The sequence below is a fragment of the Lathamus discolor genome, chromosome 4 (genome assembly GCF_037157495.1).
Source record: "Lathamus discolor isolate bLatDis1 chromosome 4, bLatDis1.hap1, whole genome shotgun sequence".
Classification (NCBI taxonomy): domain Eukaryota; kingdom Metazoa; phylum Chordata; class Aves; order Psittaciformes; family Psittacidae; genus Lathamus; species Lathamus discolor.
This window is the reverse complement of record NC_088887.1, coordinates 38,480,849-38,504,163: the sequence shown is the minus strand read 5'-3', so window position 1 is coordinate 38,504,163 and position 23,315 is coordinate 38,480,849. Positions and strand designations below refer to the sequence as shown.

General features: G+C 43.4%; 1 protein-coding gene across 1 annotated transcript; it reads left to right on the top strand.

The window, feature by feature from the left end:
• Positions 1 to 2,499: 2,499 nt before the first annotated feature.
• On the top strand, positions 2,500 to 13,016 carry ATP6AP2 (ATPase H+ transporting accessory protein 2). Its single transcript, XM_065677136.1, has 9 exons — positions 2,500 to 2,682; positions 5,015 to 5,145; positions 7,402 to 7,530; positions 7,659 to 7,754; positions 7,941 to 8,078; positions 8,315 to 8,368; positions 9,740 to 9,889; positions 10,948 to 11,064; positions 11,930 to 13,016. The coding sequence occupies exons 1-9, from the start codon at positions 2,613 to 2,615 to the stop codon at positions 12,122 to 12,124; spliced, it is 1,080 nt and encodes a 359-aa protein (XP_065533208.1). The 5' UTR covers positions 2,500 to 2,612; the 3' UTR covers positions 12,125 to 13,016.
• Positions 13,017 to 23,315: the final 10,299 nt, after the last annotated feature.

Here is a 23,315-nt window from a genome sequence, read left to right as displayed (position 1 = left end):
CCTTCTTTTACCCATCCTATTTGTAAGAAATCCTTGATTTAGATCAAACTTCTTCCCTCACATGCTCCTTTCCCTGCTCTGCACTTCCCACTACATTCCCATCTGAAACACCATTACATTCACTTAATGCCCTCTAGTAGCTTTCCAAACTCACTGCTTTGAGCCACCCTTTGTGCCTTATTCCCGTGCAGATTTTGGGTGTAGACCACATCTGAAGGGGGGGGGGGGAAGGGGAGGGAAAAGGGTAAGTGGAATGAAACAACACTACAGCTGCTGCTGTGAGAAAACAGCCCACTTTATACCCATATTTGATATCCTATGGTCACTTAATTCAGACTACAAGCACCTTTGCGCAGGAAACATTTTCCCAGATAGGTAAAACTTTGTGAAATGACATTAAAATATACACAGTAAATAGCATACTGCACTTGCAAAGTCAAGCATCCAAGAGCTGGTAAATGCCAAAAATAAGTTAACCCACATAAACTTAATCCAGAGCCCATGGGCATACAGGTTGTGGTATCATTTTCATCTTACAGAATAGGATATTATGTTTTTAATATCATCCTGCCTTTCTCAGTGCACAAACAGTCTGAGCTTGTTGAAAAAACAATCATTCAATATCTTCATTGTTCAGTGATCCAGGCCTTGTCTCCCGTGTGCTCTTCTAATCCTGCTCTGAAGGCAGAAAAGCCCATAAGGAAACAACTGTTTTGATCATACTCTTTGCTACAGTATCCAGCTAATCTCACAAACATTTATTTGCATTCTTTCCACAAAAGCTGTTGTGCTGGTGATGCACAATTCAGAGTAAAGAGTAAGTATTAATTTGAAGTGCTCCTAACTTGAATGGCTATTAAATTTTATAGTACACATCATGCACGGTTCTCATATTTTTAAGTACAGTTTCCACCTGACAACACTGGGAGCAGCAGCTCCTCTTCACTTACGCAAATCGTTTCACAGACAAGGAATAGGCTATTATTGCCACCTAAGAAAAGCTGGGTTTAGGTGATTTGCCCATCTTCACTCACTATCATGTGGCAGATGCAGGGATGTAACTTTACTCTCTTAAACACTAATCAACTGTTGTACGCTCACTTTTCATTTTACTACCTGCCTCTCCACAACTCATTCACTGATTCTCCTAGACAAAGCCCCTCTTTCGGTACAGAAATGTTGCTCAGGCAACTTTCAAAATATTCCTGTAGTTGACTGGGATTTCTAAACACATAGCAGAATAGCTCTGGTCAGACAGCTGTACGGCTAGTAATTTCCGACATGTTCAGCACATGGTCTTGCCATCTGGATGTGACACAGTTGCTGTGTTCCAGGAAAGCATATAAAGGAGAATCATAGAACTCATCAAGATTCCTGAGCCTAAAAACATACAAAGACCCCAAGAACTACTCACAACTTGATTGATCATGGCCTTGTACGACGTATACAGTCAACAGCACACATCCACCTGCCTGTTTCTACTACAAGCAAGAACAGCTGAAGTGAAATAAGTAGGGCCTGGGCAGCAAGTGCATATGTCACTGTTAACTGTTCTCAACAACCAAAACTTCTGGAAAGGGGGCAGGGATTTTCCAGCTGAACATTCCATCCTGACCCCTCTCCTTCACCTTAATAAACCCCCTCTAGCTTAATGGGCACAATCAAGGCCCTGAAGGCTACTTCACCTGCAAACATCCAAGCCCGCAGCTGCACAGAGGTGCCCAACTCACTGACTCGGCTCCTTTCAGGGGTGAAGTGTTGAGGCAGATAACAGCCATAAACACATGGCTACTTCTTAAAATTATTTAAGCCTCATTGAAGTGACAAACAAAAAAGCAAACCAATGAAAACCCCTCATCCGCCTGAAACAAGCTCTCTCACTAGCGGTACTAACCCCCCTTTAACATGGATTTTTGTCCTCCTCTCAGGTACACCACCTGAGGGGCACAGAGCCACAGCCACAGCCACAGCCACAGCCACAGCCCGAACCCCCCCTCACGGTCAACACCTCCCAGCCACAGCACCCTGCGCTATACAGGTGCGAAGTAGACAGAGCCCTCGCTCTCTGAATGGTCCTTTACCCTGTCAATCAGAGGCTCTTCCCGCCCCCCGCGCCGAGGCTGCCCTATCCAACCGCGCCTCTGCCAAACGTCCAACTGCCGAGCAGTGGGAGGGGCGCGGCCCGATCCCTCGCGCTCCGATTGGCCGGATCAGCTGTCCGCTCGCCCCGGCGAGGCTCCGCCTCTCACCGCTCCGCTCTGAACCCACAGTGCGGAGAGGAAAATGGTGCAGAGATCTCTCACGATCTGATTGGCCAAGTGTAAGCGTCATTCAAATTAAGACTCCGCCCCCGTCTGGGCGGGGCAGCTGCTCAGCTGACTGATCACCCCGTGACAAGGAGGGGGTGGGCTTGCATTGCTGATTGGTCAGTTCCTCCTGTCACTCCTGCACAGTTCCGCCTCCCCGCCCCAATCTCCCTGCTAATTGGCTGCGGTGCTTGGCTGTCAGTGCTCCCCAGGGGGTGGGGGCTTGGGGGTCTCGGTCCGACGGTGCGGCCCGGCGTCTTCCCAGCGGCGCCTCTTAGCGCGGCGGTAGCCGGCCCTGAGGCGGACATGGTGTGGCGCGGTGGGGTGCTTTGGGCCTTGGAGGTGGCGGTGCTGGTCACATCGGCTTGTGTTGCCGGTAAGTGAGCGGCGTTCGGCCGTCGTGGGGGAGCGCTGGCCTAGCTTGCTGCTGGGCGTGGGGGTGAGGGGAACGGGAAGGGCTGCCTGGCCGCTGCGGGGAAAGGGGCGGCTGCGCGCCTCAGCGAGACCGACGGCAGCCGTAGGAAAGGGGTGCGGGAGCGATGTGGGTGAAGGAAGGGGAAGGAGCGCGGACGGAGAGACCCGTCCGCCCGCTGTAGGTGGGGAAAAGACCCGGGACTTCTCCCACACGTATGTGTCTGTCTGTCTGTCAGCTTCAGCACTGAGGTATGGAGCGGAGGGCAGTCTTTTGCTGCATCTCCCTGCCCCCTATTTCCACACCCACCCCGGCTTCTCTAAAGATTGTGCTTGAAGACTTCACACTCCCTTTCTAGCATAGATCTTTATGGGATGTGTTATGGAATCACAGAATCGTTGAGGTTGGAAAAGACCTTTAAATTCATCAAGCCCAACCATTACCCCAGGACTGCCAAGCCACCACTAAACCATGTCATTAAGGGCCTTATCTACTTGGTTTGTGAAGACATCGTTATGTTACTTTGTACAACTTTTCATGTTTTGCTGATCTGAAGGCTTTCTGTTACTTGTTTTGAGTTGAGCTTGTGGTCTGTACTTAAGGCTTCCAGGCCCCACAAATAGTTTTCAGTCAGTATGCCTTAGTTCTTCAGTCCAAGCTCACAAAGGATTTTGAGAGGTGAAGTTCTCTAGAAGTACAACTTTGGCAGGGTGAAAGTCTGATTATGTGTTCTGTGGGTGTGTGTGTAACAGTGTACAGGATTAAATGCATCTCAGAATTTACTCTCTAGACTTAACCACTTCTGTGGCCTAGTGGGGTATTGTGGTCAAGCAGTTATAATGTATCTGAAGAAAAGGCTTGTGTTCTCAAGTTCAAATTCAGTTTTAATCACTGAGATCTTGAACAAGTCGAGCAAGGCAAATTTCATTGAGAAAAGTAATGCTCTAATTTTACCCATCCACCTAAGCAATCTTGTCCCAAGTTAAGCCAACTTGTCCTAAGTAACACGTGGGACTCTCTTACAGCCCTGTGGGGAGTGGACTGGAATCCTACAGGCTGAGCAAAAATATTTGTAGCAATTTTGTAAATTCCTTCTTAAACAAATTGGTTTGCAAACATTCCTGTCCTTCGAAATGCGGGTCGATGCACTGTTAAAGTTGATAGCAGCTGATCCAATTGACACATCAGTTTAAACCAGAGAATGCTTGAATCTGCTCTGTATGCACTAGAGTGGTTTGGCCTTTTTTCTTCCTTTTGCCACCCTTCCCTGGCCTGCCTTGCAGTACTTTGTTCCTTTAGTATGTTTATCATAACATAGCTCAGATTTACTGTCAACATTTGTATGCATGATCATGAGCCAGGCTTTAAAAGAGTATCTTCAAGGTCACATTGGTTAAATTATTGTTTAGGGAAGGTTACAACTGCACAACACATCAGTTTACTATTGCATTATTTTTATAAGCAGCCTTTAGATTTGCAGATGCCCTGGAAAACTGTGATATGTAGCTGCTTGTATCGGTAACTGGTTTTCGGTGATCGTATGAGAAAATACCTTTATTTTCTGTATACTGTTATATATATCTTTTTTGAAGTATGCAGTCAGACTGAGTGTATAATTAGAACTTCAAGAGCCTGCAAATATTTGTTTTCTTGACTTTCTGAAAGTGAAAACCCAGCAAGAGAAGTGTTGCAGTCTGTGACTTCACACAATTAGCTTAGGTCTAGTACTGCATCCAAGGAAGATGTCTCACAACGTCATGTGGTTGAGAAGGCAGAGCAGAGACATCAGAGCTGTGCTGCAGATGCCAGATTGTTCCTGGCAGTGCTCTGTTCAAACCAGCACTGACAAAATGCTTGATCCTCCTGGCTCTGGGTTCAGTGGCTCAGGCTGTTTGCATGAAAAGAGGTGGTAAACCAAGCAGTCCTGGAAGCAAGCAGAGCTGTATTGATGCTGCTTGTGAGCTAACAGGATGTTGGAGTCTGCCTGACTCTGCTGAGGGTTAGTTCTACCAGGTGTGAATTGTAACACTGCTTGCAAGCCGCTAGTAAGTATGCAGAAGTGTGCTATGCTATTGCTTGAGTAATTGCCCTGGTTTTGTTAATGTGGATTTGTATGTCCTTAGTCATTGCTGTATAGAAACTTTATTTTGTATGCTAGAGCATTAAAATGATTGGTTCGCATTACTTGCATTGCATAAACTGCTAGGTGTGAGAGGGAAGAAAGAATGAAAACCGTGTTTTTCTGTGTTGTATTAGATTTCAAGAACTCTGATGGCTTTTAATGTTTGTTTTTCAGGTGTAAGTGGAGATGAATTTAGTGTCTTACGATCACCTCAGTCGGTTGTTTTTCGAGATGGAAGTTGGCCCATTCCTGGCGAGCGGATCCCAGATGTAGCTGCGTTGTCCATGGGCTTTTCTGTTGAAGAGGTATGTTTCAGTTCTTGATTTTCGAAATGCCTCTAAAACAACAGACCTGCTCACTTAAAATGCAGATCTTCTGTCATGTGCTGGAATATATAAAATTCATCATGTTTGTCTTGAGGAATGTGTGACTTGTCAGAGTGTGGTTTCCAAGTCATATGAGCAGCAAAAGGCTGTGCTAGCCAGCTAATTTGAATCATCAGCTATAGAAGGAAGCATGCCTGTGAGTCTTTACTGTGCTGTTGTTAATTTCCTCTGAGAGCCACCCACATGCTGTATCCCCCCACCCATGGTCACATACTGGGAATCTGTTGAAAATAGTCACTTCTCGCCTACAAGCTATCTGTAGGGCTGTGCACCTGGTTACACTGAAGATGGTAAGAAACGGCTTGGCTGGGCAGGCATTTTGTCAGCTCAGCAAGCTTGTGTGCTGAGCAGAGATAATAAGAACCAAGTAGGATGGATATTTAGGAAGTAACCCAGAGACTTGAAAACTTATCTTGGGGTAGTGTTTTCCCAAATCAGGTTTTTGAATATAGCTGTACTAATATTTAAAGTAGGCCACATGAGTAGGAGCCCTTGGATTGATTCTGTCTTGCCTACTGAATTTCTTGCTGGGCTTCAGCAGAGATGAGCAGCTGTTGAAGCAGAATCTTAAAGTGTGATACCCAGGTGTCCCTAGATACTCAAAGCCACAAGCTGGGATGTGCTCACAATGCTGGGGGGTGGTGGAGGCTGGTTCCCATTTTTTCTATACTGCAGCTAGGCAAAAGGTCCTGTAAGTCTGGTTTGAATGCAGGTCTGTTTAACCTGTGTCCTGGAATTTGTCTGAAAATACCTTGTCAATTAATTATACTTTTTTATCATTAAACTACTAACACACTCTTATGAATAGTATTCCCAAGAAGTCTATTTTGATTATTTTATAAAGAAAAAAACAATACATCGGATGGTATTGTGTGCATTACATGTAAAGACACCCAGGAAAACAGTGAGGTTTGGCCCATTTTGCGCGCTTGACTTTTGTCATACTGGTCATGCAGAGGTATGATACGTTTATGGAAAAAAGTGTTTCAGTACTGACTCTGTGCCTTTGACAAAACATAGAATTCATTTGCTGCGATGGGTCCATAGCATCCTTTAGAAGTAGTTCTCTACTAGTATTATTTCAAATCCTAGAAGCAGGCAGGAAAGGAAGTGTTTTAATTTCTCTGTTCAGTGAAGCTCTGAAACTGAAAGTTACCAGCATTGTCGCTAAGGCATTGATCACTGTCTAGGCAGCATACCTTGGTATGGAGGATATCAGAGGGCCCAAACACTCAGCTTTACATCGAGGCTGTAGTCTAGGAACATAAATTGGCAGTGCAGTAGGTGCACTACATACAATTGAGAATTCTTGCTGCATTACATTGGGGATTCTGAACAACAGTCCTAAAATGTTCTTCTTGCTAAAGCAAGATAAAATGGAACCTCTTTTTTGTCCCTGATGGTTCTTTTAAAGATTTTTCTTTTGTTTCTTTGAGGTGATACAGATTGTGATGTCAATGACATGTAGTTCTGAAATCCAAGTAAATCCAAATAAAACAGTTTCATAAAACTTAAACAAGCAGATACGTCTTTTACACAGGTGAAGAAATCTGAAATAATTCTAAATGGATGAATTTGTATTTTGTGCCTGAATAAACCAGCCAGGTGCTCTTACCAATACATAGCTGCAGTAAGCTACTAAGGAATCTTTTTTCTATGTTTTCTATGCAAATTTGTATGGTTTAGATTAGTATGTTGCTGTTATGATTGATACTTCCTTCCCTTTGTGTGTGTGTGTCTCATTTCTGTCTAGTACAGAAAATATGAAGATGTTAGTGTTTTAATGTGCCTAAATCCTTTTCTGTGATGTTTTGGAAAAGGTGCGGGATGTGTGGTTGTTTTTTAATTGAGCCTTCAGTTATTAAATACAGACTATGATATATTGAATCTAATTATGGGAAATAGCTCCTGATCTATCCAGTATGTGTAATGCTTTCTCAGCGTAGACTTTGTTATTAAGTTACTGGCACCTTTTAAACCAGCAATTTCTTCATGGTTAACTTGAGACAGCATTTTTTAGAGGAGTTCTAGTATTAACTTGCTCCCCCATGAAATTTCGAACAGGCTGTCCTGCACAGAGATATTAACAAGATAGTTATTCTGCTGTAATTGTTGGGGAGGGGTCCTCGCTTTCTCCCTTTGAAATACAAGCGTTTTTTTACTATGTTCTAATAGGACCTTTCCTGGCCTGGCCTTGCAGTGGGTGATCTGTTTCACAGACCACGAGCTACTGTGCTGGTAACCGTGAAGGGAGTGGACAAGCTGGCACTGCCTGTGAAAGGGGTTTCTTACCCTATTGAGAATGTGAGTATCTACATTTGCTCAAAAAGAGGTTTTCTTATTTTTCCAGACTTCTGTACTTAAGCAAATTATCTCCTTTTATATCATTAGGCCCTGTTTTATCAAAAATCTAACTAAATATTGTCTTCCAGGCCGTTCCTTTCAGTCTTGACAGTGTTGCAAATGCTATTCATACTTTGTTCTCTGAGGAAACTCCTGTGGTCTTGCAGCTGGCCCCCAGTGAGGAAGTGAGTATTGCTTCACTTATGATTCCAGATGTTCTAAATAATAAACCGCTTTCCACTTGTGTGGCTGGACCAAAAGCAATTGGGTTTATGAAATATTTTGCATTGGAGAGGGATTGCAAGTGTGATTGGTTATTAATGAGTGACTGGAAAAACTGAAAACTACTCTCTCTGGTGTTCTTCCTGCAGAGGGTGTACATGGTGGGTAAGGCAAACTCTGTATTTGAAGATCTGTCTGTCACACTGCGCCAACTGCGAAACCGCTTATTCCAGGACAACTCCATTCTTGGCTCCCTTCCTCTCAACTCCCTCAGCAGAAACAACGAGGTAAAAAAAATTTTTAATCAGTGGGAACTAAGAACTAAGGAACTAAGCTTTTAGGTTTTGGGGTTTCGTTTTTGTAAGTAAGTTTATTGAAAGAGTAATTTCCTTCTAGCATATTTTGATGCTGTAACAGACTTAACCTGTTGTAAAATACTGAGCCTTGCAACAAAATGAGACTTCCCTAACTTTGGTCTCACCAAAGGAAATACCTGTCTCTTTCTTTCTGCCTCTTCCCCCAGGTTGACTTGCTTTTTCTGTCAGAACTACAAGTCCTACATGATATTGCAAGCCTGGTAAGGTTTTTTTGAACCACTTTCCCTGTCTTTTGTCAAAAACTTCAGCGATCTCCTTTAAAGGTATAGAAGCTGTAGCCAGGACACTTGGCAACCAGTGATATATATTCCAGTTTGTCATCAGTTGGCTGCATCAGTTTAAATAATGCATTCTCAAGCTGTTTTCATCAGCCCTTTCACTGGTGGAAGAAAATGGGACCCTTCATAATTTGTAATTTCTTTTGTATTGTGTTCAGTGAGAACAGCAGGAATTCTGAGCTGGTATTTCTCCATACCTAAAGACATAGGAAGTAATTAATGAAGAATTTGCTAGGGCTTTCCTTCTTTTCTTAGTTGATAAGTATAGTGGTAGTTAAGAACATGTTCTTTGCCCTAGCCACAATTTTACTTCAGAAGATCACCATAACATTTTATCTGAAAAGACTGGGGTAACTTTTGTGGCATGAGTAGTGATGGTGATAAAAATGTTCCCATAGACAGGCAAACTTGTAATTCTTACAGTCTTTTTACTAAGAAGCTACTGTCTTGTTGCTGTGGTTTAGGGTTTGTTTTGAGGTTGGTTATGGGGGTTGGTTGTTTCTTTTCTTTCTTTATGCTGCAGTCCTCAGCTACTTAAAATGAAAGAGGCATTAAGAACTGAAAGTTCACTTTAGCTGAAGGTCTGATGGAGAGAAATAGAGCTCTTGAGAAAATGAGGTAGGACAATGTGGTGTCTTCAAACTAGAAATCATGTAGTTAAAGTAGATGGGAAGATATGAGCAGATTAAATGCCTTGCTTTCAGAGACTGTTCTCTTGTGCAGGCAAATGTCAGTGCTGCAGCTTCACACCTGTAGAAGTGCAAGAACATCACTCCTGTCCTTTGAGATAATTTGGACTATATTAGTTGGGGTTTACAACAATAGGATAATACTAAGTAAAATACTTCTGTGCATGGGTTACAGCAAGGTAGAAGTTGCAACCTACTCAGTTTTGCAAGGGCCGGCTTCAGCAGAGGGATTAGTAGTATCTAAGAATTATAGTTACGTATTTTTATTTTTTCTCCAAATTTTATTTTTACAACAATTACAGAACAAAGATTCTGATGTGAATAAGTATAATGTTTCTTTTTAGTAGAGCTCTATATTACATGTATATAACCTCATGTTAGGAATAGATGCTGCATGATGATCATCTTCTTGCTTCTGTAGAATAGGAAAATTGTGGACTTCAAGTTAAGGGAGCAGAATTTTTTGCCAGCTTATCAATATGGAATGTGACTGTGGAAAGTGAGGCTGGATTAGTCCCAGTAGCAAACTGATTTTTGTGAAATGTGTTTTTAAAGTAACCTGTGTATGATTTAATTTCTTTCTGCCCTGAATGGTGTGCCAAAGCTGTCTCGACACAAGCACTTAGCCAAAGATCACTCTCCAGACCTGTATTCTCTGGAGCTCTCTGGTTTGGAAGAGGTTGGAAAACGATATGGGGAAGACTCTCAGCAGTTCAAGGATGCTTCTCAAATTCTTGTAGACTCTTTGCAAAAGGTATGCTTTCTACCTAATGAGCAAAACTCACAGGAATACTGAGATATTTTTTTGTGTGTTAATTACAAGGGAGTTAGTTTATTGACTGTTTTCTGCTTTGAATTGTTACTTCATTAGTGATGGCTTGCCTGATGCTTGTTTTTGTTTGGTTTTCAAAATGCTGTTGTTCAGTTACAAAATTGAATGTTGCAACTTGTCACTCTGGAAAGTGTTGACATGATTTTACAATGTGTTAGATGTTCTGTGTAAATGAGTAGGGTTATATTGAAACATGACTAGGTATATTTGTTTTTCCTAAATAAATATCATGCATTTAAAACCAGCAGTAGGTCTTGCAAAAACTTGCTCTCAGAAATGTGGGAATCTCTTTATCTCAGGGTGCATTGGTTAGTTTTCCCCATCCCCACAAAGCTGTACAAATCTGTATTTCCAAGCCTCTAAAGTAACTGCTCTCATCTATCAGTGTGCTCAAAGTAAATTTTTACCAGGTAATTGTTAGATAAAATCTTTATTATGACCAGTCAATCTTGGGATTTTCAAAAGCACGATGGAAAAGTGTGAAAGTGTGAATAATGCCAAATAAGTTTGGCCAGTAAATCAAATAACTGTTTTCTCTAAACATTACTCTTTGTCCTCTTTGCAGTTAAGCAGATGTATTTAAATACTAGACGTATTAGTCTTCAGACCAGACTGAATTATTCAGGTTTATAATTTCCCAGTGGAAGGCTGAGAACTGAAATATTTTGTTGAAACTGATAGACATACAATGGGGAAGCTATGTGCTGATGGGCCTTTTGTGAAAGGGATGAAAGAATGAATTCAGCCCAGAAAGCAGTCTTAAGCTCCAGTTTCCTGAACAGTGTTTGAGGTAGTTTAAAGAGATGCTGTAAACCAGGTGAGTCAGCACTTCCTGTGTGCAATTCTGAAATAGTGTAAATTTTTACAACTTTCCAGCATTATTCCTGAAGCTGATGTACTAAACCGTAAGACATCTTGCTAACAAAACTTAATTCCTGGCTACAGTTCAGGTTTCAAATTAAATCACTCTTGCTTTCCAGTTTGCAGACGAGATGTTTAATCTGTACAGCGGGAATGCAGTAGTAGAAGTGGTAGCTGTAAAGGCGTTTAATTCTCCCAGCATAAGGAAGACTCGCTCAATTCTCCAGTCTTCACAGGTAGTAAATGCACATTTTTCTGTATCTCATTTGTTAGAAGTAATCCAAACTGCATCGCTACTTCACTTGAGCATAACTTTTTTGTAAGGACTAGACTACTAACCGATTTAGGCATGGGTGTGAAGAGGTCAGCTTCCCCGTCTTGATTTTAACTTCATCAGATATTAATTTAGGTTGAAGAAGGGCCTCTGGAGATCATCTAGTCCAACCAGCTGCTCAAAGCAGGATTAATTTAGGAGTTAGGTTGGGCTGCTCAGGTCCCTGTCCAGCCAAGTTCTTGAAAAGTCCATGGGTGGCAATCCCAGAGCCTCTCTGGACAGCTTGTTCCAAAGCTTTACCCATTGTCACTGTAAAAATATTTTTCCCTTATGTCTTGTTAGAATTTGCATGTCTGCTCTTTTCTCCCTAGTGCAGTAGTGCATGTAAGGCCTGTCTCCCAGGTAGGGAGAAAATTGTTTTTCTTGACTTGCTGCCTGCGCTCCAGTTGCAGTCCAAGGTGCAGTTGCCTCGCATCATCGCAGGGGCACACTGCTGATTCCTGTGCACCTTGTCCACCAGGACCTCCAGGTCCCTCTCTGCCGAACTGCTGCCCAGTGGTCAGTCCCCACCAGCCTGTGAGGTTATCCTGTCCCAGGTGCAGGACTTTGTATTCGTCCTAACAAAATTTCATGAGGCTTCTGTCAGCTTGTTCTGGATTCCATTAATGTCAGGCACCGTAATCACTTTTACATTTTGTGCCCTAGCATCAGGATTGTGTAGACAAAACCGCATCTCACGTATTCATATTGCTCAAATTTTTTGATGTAGTCAGAATTGTTTTGTATGCAAGCTAACTTTAAAGTAATACATCTTCTCTTTATTTCAGAGTGAACCAGACAATCCATATAACCTTGCCTACCCATATAACTACAACTACTCTGTAATCTTCAACATTATTTTGTGGATGATGATAGGTCTTGCTTTAGCTGTGATAGTTATCTCCTACAACCTCTGGAACATGGATCCTGGCTACGACAGCATTATTTATAGGATGACAAATCAGAAGATAAGAATGGATTGAACTGCACTCTGTTTCAGTGCAAGGAAATGATGAAGAGTAAGGTCTCCTTTAAACTGTCTGGAAAACAAATATCCTGACATGGTTTATTGTGGAATTTTTTAAAGGTGTATTTATTTCTAAGTATTTTTTTTTTCCTCTTAAGCTTATTTTAAATGTTAGTAATAGCACCAGATGGGGTTTAGAAATTGAAAACTGCTTGTTTAAAAAAAACCCAACAAACCAACAACAGTCTCCAAGGTAATTGTTATTAAAGTAACATCATTCCATTTTTTTTATCATGTAACATGAGTTTTTGAAATACCCTGTACTGCCTGTGACTGTGTGCAAACCAGATGCAATTATGATAGCAACATGTTGTTTGAAACTTTTACACTGGAAGATTAGAAATTATAGCGAAATTGTTGTGTTGTATATTATGAACCAGTTGTAAATGTTTGATGTAAATATTTATAATGGCTATATGTAACTTCAGAGAGGATAGCAATTATTCTTTAGTAATATACTAAATATAGAACTATTTCTACAAGACTGCAATCCTAGCGGCACAAATGGCATTTTGATTTCATGTTGATGGCTCAGATGTGAGCTGTAGTCAGAAGGATCCTTTGCCTAGAACTTGAATGATTTGGAGGTAAATAACACTAGTGTGGCTGGACTGTACAGTGGAGAGTCTATAAATATTGAAGTAGCACCAGTCTGATCATGGTCTCATGTCATGTACAGTTGAAAGTTCCTAGTATGATGCTTCATATTCCTTCCATTTGTGTTGATGTTATTATAAAAAAAAATAATTCTTTTTGATGATAAGAGTGGACCAACACTTGATTGAAATACACCTGGCTTCTACTCCTGCTTCAACCAGTCAATAAAACAAAGAACAGTTGTTCTGGAATGCATTTATTCTTTGTGGCTTCATAGGTGTAGCTACTTGTATTTACTATTAGCTCAGCTGAACAGAGTTTGTGCTGGCAGCCTCCTATATGTGACACTGGGCCCAAGTCTGTAACAGTTTAGATTTAATTGTCTTTCAGAAGCAAATGTTGAAAGAGCACCTTGTATGAACTAGTTTTCCTAAACCAAATAATGAGTATAGTTAAACCAAGTTAATCTCTGTCTGGAATCTTTTTTTGAACTATCTACTGTTTTAGAAACTCATTTGCTCTTGTAAAAGGAATTCTTCTGGACTACAGCAATGTGAATGGAAACAGCTTTTTTCATCTTGTCATCCTTTAATGTGCTGAACTTTCCTTACTGTTGGGAGATATTTATTCCACTACCAGGGAAGATCTGCTCATTGAATTAATTTGCCTTGTTTACTGGGAATGTCAGGTTTGGAGGGATTTAAGTTGTTTGTGTTGTGGTGATCCTGGGTACTGCTTCATGTTGAATTAACATGCTGCAGCTTTACCCACGTCTAGGAAATCCAGTTTATTGTCTGTTACAGTAATTTGAAATTAATTTGAATGGCATTTAATCTGAGTAAGTTCAATAGATAAGAGTTGCTGTGCCAGTTTCTCTCATTATTGAACATCCTGTAACACACCTGCACTGCTTTGAGAATCAAATCCATCTGATGGAGCTGTACAGCTGCTATGAAACCATTTAACATACAGCTCTGCCACAAGGCAGGGATCCCTTCCACTTGACCACGTTGCTCAGGGCCCCATCCAATTAAAACACCTGTACTTTAGGGCAGATGAGACTTCTGCAGTTCTTTCCACCCCACTATCCAGAAAATTTGTTTAAATGCAAGACCTGCCATTGAGATGGTCATCCCTGTCAGCTCCCTTCCAGCTGCTTGTTGGTGCTGTAGGTAGGCTCTAGTTTTACTTTTTAAAGCTAGCCTTAACTACTTTGAAGGGCACATTTGAGTTCCTGCCTCTCATATTAGTACTGCGTTTGTTCATTCTCATGGCTGTAGACCTCCAACTCCTACTGAAGGGGCTTTTGAGCACTCTAATGTGTGCTGTTTCTTAAATACGAGTTGCTTTGTGCAGCACAAGCTGTTTTCTCGAGCCACTCTAAAGCCACTAGGCTTTAGTTTGAGCTAGGTAAGCAAGACACACTGTACAACAGTCCTGGTCCTTAACTGCTAATCAAACAGGCAATTACAGTACTGATCTGTGTGCCAGGAACAGCGGTTTTGTACTTAGAATTCAGTTAATTTGAATGGAAGTGCTGTCACCGCCATTAGACCTGCTATTGATCTTTAAATGTAATCATCCCAAGAACAGAAACTGTAAAAAGATTTGTGATATGGCAGAAATGGCAGGTTTTGTGGACAGTGCTGCCAGGAAAGCAGTGAAACTGTCATGTTCGCTTTGTGAAGCAAGACAAGAGTGAGAGCAGAAACCCACAATGTTTTCCAGAGGGAAGTCACCACCTTTTGAGGCATTCCTGCAAAGCTGAGAAAGGGAGAGGGATGTGAGGAAAATAGAGCCTATACTAGGATCCTGTCTGCTCGACGTAGGAAGTGTAGGACAGTCATTATGCCCATGGCAGGGGGGCTGGAACTAGATGATCTTAAGGTCCTTTCCAGCCCTAACTATTCTATGATTCTAATACCTAGCAGGAAGTAACTTTCAGCCAGGCTGGGAAAGGCTTGACAGTGCTGACTATAGGATCTGCCATGTAACTGCTGCAGGGAGTGGTGATCTGGTCACCAAGGAGACTTTTTCCTGGTGAAAAGGGTGAGAAGTATTTGGTTGGGTCTGCTTCAGACCATAGTCATGTATTGTCTGGTATTTGTACTGGGGAATACCTGGAGCACAGGTTCTCATGAAGTGCTGATATTTGTGAAAAAGGAGAGAATTCTGAGTCAGAATTGAAGCTTGAGCATCGCTTTTGATACTTAGATTGAAAAGAGGAAATATACAATAAAGGGCTTTTAAAAGTGTCAGTGTGCTGGTCTTTCTAGGTAATCCCCCCCAAGTCCAAACTTGGCAGAAGGGAGGTGTAATGCAGGCTTAGTCTATGCCTCAACTGTCCAGACTTCGCCATGCTGCAGGCATGGCAACTTTCAGGGTTCTTTTGTCCAGTGCACTGCTGTTGCAACAGGCAAGATAAACATAAAGTGGATCTGAAATGTGTGTTACATTCAAGTGTAAAGAAGTGGAAAAGAAGAAACTGTGCTGAAATGCAAATGTTGAACAACCTTGCAAGTGAGTGCTGGGATTTGAGCTAAAATTTACAAATATTCTCTAGAAAAAAAATGAAATTTTGTGCTCAAGAAAGGGTTGAGGACTCTTTTGTGTTACTAATTTTCTCTTCTGCAGGCACTACACCATATTCTCATTCACCTTTGTAGAAGAGGGTGGGGGAATCCACAGAAGTATTGCAGGACAGAAACGGAGTCAGGTCAAAGAAGGCAGAAGAGGAGCTATAGGATTTCAAATCTTTCAGAACAAAAGAAACTGGAATAAGCAGGAAACGCAGCAGTTTATTTCCTGTGCTTTTCTGCCACTAGCACAAGGTGTTGCTATGGAGGAGCTGCACTTGCAAGGCAGCGAGCTATAAAGGACTTCTACATCTCACAGTGTGAAGGGTGGAATGGAGTGAAAGCTAGCCACCGTACACAGAAGTGGTTTCCCTGCAGAGGCAGGGCTGGTGTGTGATGTGTCACTGAATCAGAGAGTGAAGACTCCAACAACTCCCTTCGTGCAGTGCTAGCACAGATACAGGCACTGCTGCCGCCAATCCCTCTCCAGGCACAGCTTGTAAGCACAGATAACAGCAGGTGTCTGACCCCAGACCTGGGCAAGTCTTTGGTCATGCTGTAAATGACTGCAATCTCCTGGTCCAATGACAATTCAGCTCCCTCTGTTTTGGGGGGAAGCGTCTCGGGAGATGTGGAGCACTAGCAGATAATGCAACATTTCCCATACTTCTCAGAGACATGTGCCCTGGCACAATGTGACTGTAGTGAAACTGCTGCCCTGTTCTTCCTACTCAGACTTGTGTAAAGCATGTCCTGCCTGACCAGTGATGAGGTTCAGGGTACAGAAAGCCCAGGTGACCATATTCCTCTCAAATAAATGGAGCAGAAACTGATGGCTGGCATGAAGCCATGCATCCAAATACCCTGCTCTAGTGCTCTGTCCTACCTAAGCTGCTGGAAAATCAGCCACTACAGATGGTGTCTGCCTAGGAACAGGCAGGACGTGGATCTGCTGAAAGGCTGTCTAAACCCAGGAATGGATAGGTGGTGCTCTGAAACTAGAGGTTCGGATAGATGTCTGTAACAAGTGACAAGAGACGGGGGAATAGCTTTAACCTGAAAAAAAGTAGATTTAGATTAGGTATGAGGAAAAAAACTTCACTGTGAGGGTGGGGAGGCCCCGGCACAGGTTGCCCAGAGAAGCTGTGGCTGCCCCATCCCCGGCAGTGTTCAAGAGCAGGTTGGATGGGGCCTTGAGAAACCTCATCTAGTGGAAGGTGCTCCTGCACATGGCAGTGGGATTGGAACCAGGTGATCTTTAAGGTTCCTTCCAACGCAAACCATTCTGTGATTCTATGATAACAAAATTATCAGCAATTCTTGTCTAGAATAGGTCAACAAGGCATGCAGACCGCATCAGTACGTCGGAGCGGTTGAGGACAGGTTTTAGAATATTAATCCCATCCCTAAACAGGGACTTGCCTCACCAGCATGCTTTCAAGAGTTTAAAGAGATTCTTCTGTTGCTGAAGAGCAGATTCACACTAAAGGACTCTGGCAATCAATTCTAAATCAAAGTGACATTGATGTCATTCAGCATCACCAAAAATACATAGCTAAGTTCTTGGCATGAATACACATCATAAAATATTTAGAATGCTTCATAAGGGAAACAAAATTCATGGCTGCCCCAAATGTTTTTATAAAGGCAATCAAATTATGCTTTAATTATGCTCAAGTGCATGAATTTATGATGACAAATTTACATGTCCTTAATCTAGCAAGCATATGCTTTTCATTAGGCAATGGGGATAGAAGCAGTATGGCTCAGAGGAATTCATAGTAATTTAACTGGTAGCTGTAAGGTCAATGACTTCAAAGACTTCAGTGCTGCCTACCTACTTGATCAAGCCTCTTATTTGAAGTACTTCCTTAAAATGCCACGGTCAAAGTACCCAAGGAATTGATAAAAAAAGAAGTCTGTTACAATACCTGTGTAATCAATTACAGCGTTTGGAACAGAGCAGAGCTAAATGTGAGCTCTAACTGCATCCTACAGTAGGTCATCAATCAAAATCTTGACTAATGTACAGCATCAGCTTGGAAAGAGAAAACAGCTCTCAGCTCCTGTTGCTGTCACTCTTAGTCTCTGCTGCAGCAAAACAACAGAGAAAAAAATACACAAACCCAGCTGTACCGATTGTTTTCAATCGACTCAAAAAGATGTCCAGTAAAACATCTGCAGGAAAACGGTGCCCACACAACTTACGTCCCAAAGGTGATGCTGACTAGCAGAAACTGGCTTCAAGGTGTGCTACCTTCGCAGAAAAACAAAATCAGCATATCAAAACTAAGCACAAGCGAATCAGGAAAATAATCATGCTGGGGCACAAATAGCATCACCAAAGCACCATGGCCTCAGGGGCAACTGCAACACAGGTTTAATTTTGCAGCATGCTTTAATTTTGCCTATGTCCCTTAATTACTGTTTTTTACCCAAGGAAATGGAAGAGTCCGTACTTAAAGGAATACAGAGGGAGTTACAGGGCCAGGCACAGAACTGAAAGAAACGGTATCTCCTGCAGGCAGCTGCTGATGCCACAGGACACGTGCCAAGCCTGTGGCTGCCAGTCCCTTTAGTATGGGCTCTTCCATTCCCTTAGATGAAAAGCAGTAGTTAAGGGACAAAGGGCCAAAGTCACCTTTCCTGACTTAGGGAGCCCGGGGTGAGCACAGCCCTCTCCCTTCTGCACCGCCCGGCTGAGAAGCAACTTGTCCAAACTTCCAGCCGAAAGCCTGACGCTTTAGAAAGTCTTTTCAGGGCAGCACTTCTTGAAGTCTGTCTTCTCTGACATCTCAGGGTAAAGCCGAAGCCTCTTGTGCTCCTAGCAAGGAGCTAGCTGCCGGACAAACCCCTCCATCCAAGGAATCTCACTTGGGAAAGCAGCCTTGGACATGTTGCAATAGCAGCAGTGATCATTGCCATGAGACCAGCTTCCTTGTCAAGACAAGGGCGTCAGGCAGTCCACATTTAAACATCCCAAATGACCATTCTGCATTTCGGTTCCTCCTCTGCTCCCGTTTATTTTTAACTTTTCCTTTTTTTTCCTTTTTTCTGTTATGCCAGCAGTTCCCAGAAGTTCAGCCACACAGGAATCGCCTTCATTTCTTCTTTCCACCCTGTGTTTAGCTACTTTCACACCACAGACCTCATTCTTAACAATTTCCACAGCTGCTGAAGTACTCCGATTGTTGGCAGCAGTAAAACAAGTCCCAGTTGCTATCATAGCCAGCACTGTGTAGGAGTCACTGGTTGCTGTAGCCTAAATTAACTATTTGGTAACTCCCACTACCAGGGCAATTCCTGGGAGCAGCGAGAAGCTTGTGTAATGCACATGTGTCGGACCACACCTCCATGCTCCATGGGAGTTTGAACAGGGAGTCCATACAACTTCTGCCATGTCCAACACTGAAACACCAGAGGGAATTTTTTGGTGCTGAGAGCACTAAGTTTCCATGTCAGAAGCAAATCTATGCTAGAGTAAAGGTTCTCATATAATAGTCTATGAAATGTCACATTTTGGCGATGGAGCACTGAAGGTCAGGATTTGGAGGGATGGAGAAAGGGAACCACGAACAGGCTAGGCAATCTTCCTCAAAGTGGACAACAAGACCAGAAGCAGAAACCCCCTCCAATACTAAATCTTGGGTTTGAACTAGATGATCTTTAAGGTCGCTTTCAACCCAAACCACTCTGTGATTCTGCTTGATTCTGTGGAACAGCAAAAATATTCCTACTGAGTACACAGCACAGCCAGATAGCAAGGAACTGTGCTATATTAAATAGAGAAAGGGGACAACTTTCATTTTCTTACGGATCTAGCTATGTCCAAATAACCATGAGGTTAAAAGTACTCACAGAAATTGAAAGCCTACTGCAAATTGAAGGGAAATACGTGGAACACAGACAGAACCAGGCTGGAGGATATTTTTCCCTAGAAAATATCAACACTTCATTTAAAAGAACATTTCCACTGTCTTTATGAGAACCGTTTAAAACAACAAGAAGGAAAAAACCCAACAACAACAAAAACCCACTTGCAAAAGGTAAAATTAGATTTGTTCTATCAAGTCATCTGTGACAATAGGAGAGTGGAGGAGGAGGAAGAAATGCTGCATTTGCTAAAAGCTTTATTTTAACTCCTGATCTATGGAAGAAAACAACCAAGAGCTGCGCAGGGAGGAAGGCTGGAGAAGGCTGTTAGCCAGACAATAGCAGAGACTGTCAAAACCAGAGCCTTATTTAGAGCAGAAAAATGGGGTTCTGACAGCACAGGTCTTGTAAGTGCATATCCAGAATGAAAGGTCAGAAATTACCAGCGTAGGCAGTGGTTCACAACAGAACCCCGGCCTTTTTTCTTCCCAAGGTTTCCATGTCAGCTTCTCCCCAAAGACTTCAGGGTGCAAAAATGAAATTGAAGAGTTGGGGGGGGTGGGGGTGGGGGTGGAGGTGGGGGGATGGAACAAAGGAACCCATTTCTCTGGACAAAACATTATCAAAGTACTCAAAACCAGCCAGATTTGGAACAATGATGCTAGGTCCAGCAGCTGGGTTCATCTAAGGTAAAAAGAGTGTGTGGTGTATTTTAAGCACTCTCCAACGGCTGGAAACGAAAGGGTTAAGGACATCTTCCTTCCCTCCTGTGTTCACAGCCATATTTTTATTAAAAGAAGAAAAGGAAAAGAGAAAAAAGTCTTTCCCACAGTCAAAGTGTTTATGGAGTTCAAAAAGGCTCTGTGTATTCCCAGGTGCAGCATTGAGAAAGGGTCCAGCTGGAAGAGCAGCCATGGGGAAGGAGGGAAGAAGCCAGGGGCAGTCCCTCTAACCAGCCTGTGGTGGGTTCTGCACAGGATGCTGAGGACCTCTGGGCCAGTCTGTGCTGCGCTCCTTCCTCCAGCTCCCTCCACTCCTCCCTATATTTTAATATAGGTCTTTGAACGAGAGCTGTCACCGGGTGGATTTTGTTGTTTTTGCAGGAGAATGAATCAAGATGCTTCTAAAATCATGATTCATCAGCTGCTGCCTGACCGTGGTCATAACTGTGCCCAAAGGGACTGGAGCACAGAAACAAGATGGAAAAAGGGCAGTTTCTTCCTTGGATGCTTACAAATATCACCTCATGCTCACAGCTTTTTGTGGCTGACATAATCTCTGTAGTGCACCACGAAGCTCAGAGCAGTGAGGATCTCCAAGACCTTCACTCTCAGAGGATACTGAGAGGACTTGTAAGTTTAGGCAAGAGCACATAACTTTAAAATAGAGCCTGCCAAGTTTACAAACAGCATTTTACAGCGTGTTTGCCCGCAGCGGATCTCAGTTTGGAGACACAGGAAGCCCAGCCCTGTATTTCTCATTAAATGCAAAGCAGAACCCCTTGTTTTACCTTTTTTATAGCTGTACAAGCAGTCAGACCTCTGGCACCTTCTGCAACGCGCACAGTGAACCTCGTGTCTCCCTTCCAAACACCTTCAGGCAGCAGGAAGAAGAAACTCTCCTTTCTGCAGAATGCATCAGTTCATTGAGGGCTCCAGTCCCCTAGTGAGAAGGTGAAGAGCGGAAGCAGCATCACTGCAGGGCCACAGCCGCTCTGGGCCCAGCAGTGGTGCTGCCCACGGATACCCTGCCCCTGTAGGGCTGTACTGCACTACGTGCTATGGAAGAAAAGGGGACTCTGGAAATGCTCTGGTCAGGAGGATGACCTCTGTGACTTTCTGCTGGCGGCTGTCTCTGAGGCAGCTGTTAAAGATAAAAGGGTTTGCACCACCAAGCTGGTCCAGAAACCTTCATCTGCCCATGAGCTGGGTAAACCTGCACAACAAAACACACAGGGCTGATGGGTGACCTTCAGCTTCAGCTGCACTCTGTCCAGCTTCACTACCAGGCCATGAATGCCACTGATGTTTCAAGGTCATGTCATCTGAAGTGAATGAAACAAACTGGAATGAAACTCTCCCAGGATGCCCATAATCTGCTGTTTCCTAGTCAATGGTGCGTTTGAAGACTGATTCCTTCAGACTTAAAACTTCCCCTGTTTGAGCAGCTGACTCTTCAGTAAGAGTTGAATGTGGATGGTCCTGTGCCAAACTGTGCAGTGAGCAAGAGGCAGGGTGTGTGTAGGCAATCTTTTCTCTTTCAAAACACCTTTCTGCAACAAAACAAACGCAGAAAAACAAGTGCAGAAATGTATAGAGGAAAGCAACTTACAAACTTGATTTCGGGACCAGTGAGTGTGCTTTCAAATCTAAGATGAATTCAAGTTGACTATGGCCAACTATGTATAGACCCAGGCACACGGAGCATAGAAAAGAATGAATTTGTTTCTAAAGCTTGCCCTGGTCCCCATTTGTAAGACACCATGAAAGGAAAGGCACTACCCAGCACAACAGTAAGGTAAATTCCAGCCCACAAAAATCAAAAGGAATTTAATGTTTCCAAGCATCCAGAGCTATCGCAAAGGCACATGTTATGCCTGTCCATTCAACATGGAGTGCCATGAAGGTGAGGTATTCCACTTACACTGCTACACAAGCAGGGCAGAACCTGGCCTTGGCCCCTAGGACAAACAGGCCTGACTGGCTCCCACCCATATATATGCATACCGACCATGAGCAAGTCCAGCTTGCTGAGAGCTAGCCGGAGCGGTCCCATGCAGGGCTGGGAAGCTTGTGAGCCTGCCAGCTCTGCAGGTCAGCACAGCAAGTCCGAGTTTGCTCCACTTCTATTTAGCAGGGGAAAACATGCTCAAACAGAGTCCAGCCTCTGGAGATTCCTGCTGAGCAGCAAATCCAACAGCGGGACGCTGCAGGGTCCCAAAAGCTGCTTAGCAAAAGCCAAGCTCTGAGGTTCAGTCTTCCCAGCTGACTCCCGCATCACCACTGCTGCAGTGCAACACGGTGTACACAAGAGATGTTTTTCCATGGCAGCGGCCGCCAGGAGCGTGCTGCTGGGAGAGCAGCTTCTTACCCTGACACGCTAACCGAGAGCTGAACTGGAAAGCTTGAACCCAAGAGTGCGGAGTAGGTGGATAGGGTAGAGCTCGGTTCAAACATAGGTTAGGTCTCAGCTGGTAGCTGGCAGCTCTCCTCTGGGCACTGAGGGTGACAGCTAAGCAGGACTTGTGGCTAAGATGGGCTCAACAAGCACTTGGGAAGGATGGGAAGGGGAGGCATTGTCTCAGTAGTATTTGAAGTTACACTTCAGTTCTCACATAGTAATGCTATTTAAATAGCTATTTTAACATAGCTAAATCCCTAGGAAACAGTCAGCTTTGCAGGCTGCCCAGATAGTTCAGGCATACATCCATTTTACCCCTTTTGTTTTACCTGCTCATTGATTCCACATGTATACAAACACTTCTTTTCTTTGCAGCTTTTGATGGGAGAAGGACGAAGGATAGATGTCATTAAAAAAGATCTAGTCTGTTCTGCTAACTGGTGTTTTAACAGATCAGCAAGCAAAGTGTTAGGTCTTATTAACAGCGCAAGGGTGTGATAAGTGCAACGTCATTTAGTACTGTCGAATTGCTTCTGTGGCGGTACACAATGAACACCACAGCTTCTCAGCTGTGTATGAAAATCATGGTGCATTCCTACTACATTACAGCGCTTCACGAGCAGAGGCCTGATAACAAGTATGAACTGGGAGAGGAGTAGCTGGAGAGCAGCCCTGCAGGAAGGGATCTGCAGATGCTGGTCGATAGCAGGCTCAATAGGAGTCAGCAGTGTGCTCTGGCGACCAGGAGGGAGAACCGCATCCTGCGGTGCATGAAACAGTATCACCTACCAGTCAACAGAGGGCATTATCCCATTGTATTGAGCAGTTGTGTGGCCTCACCTGGAGCACTTTGTGCAGTCCTGGGCCCCACAAGGTAAGGCTGTGAAGGTCCTTGAATGCATCCAGAGGAGGACAACAAAGCCAGTGACAGAGCTGGAAGGAATGTCCTGTGAGGAGTGGCTGAGAACTTTGGTCTTCCCT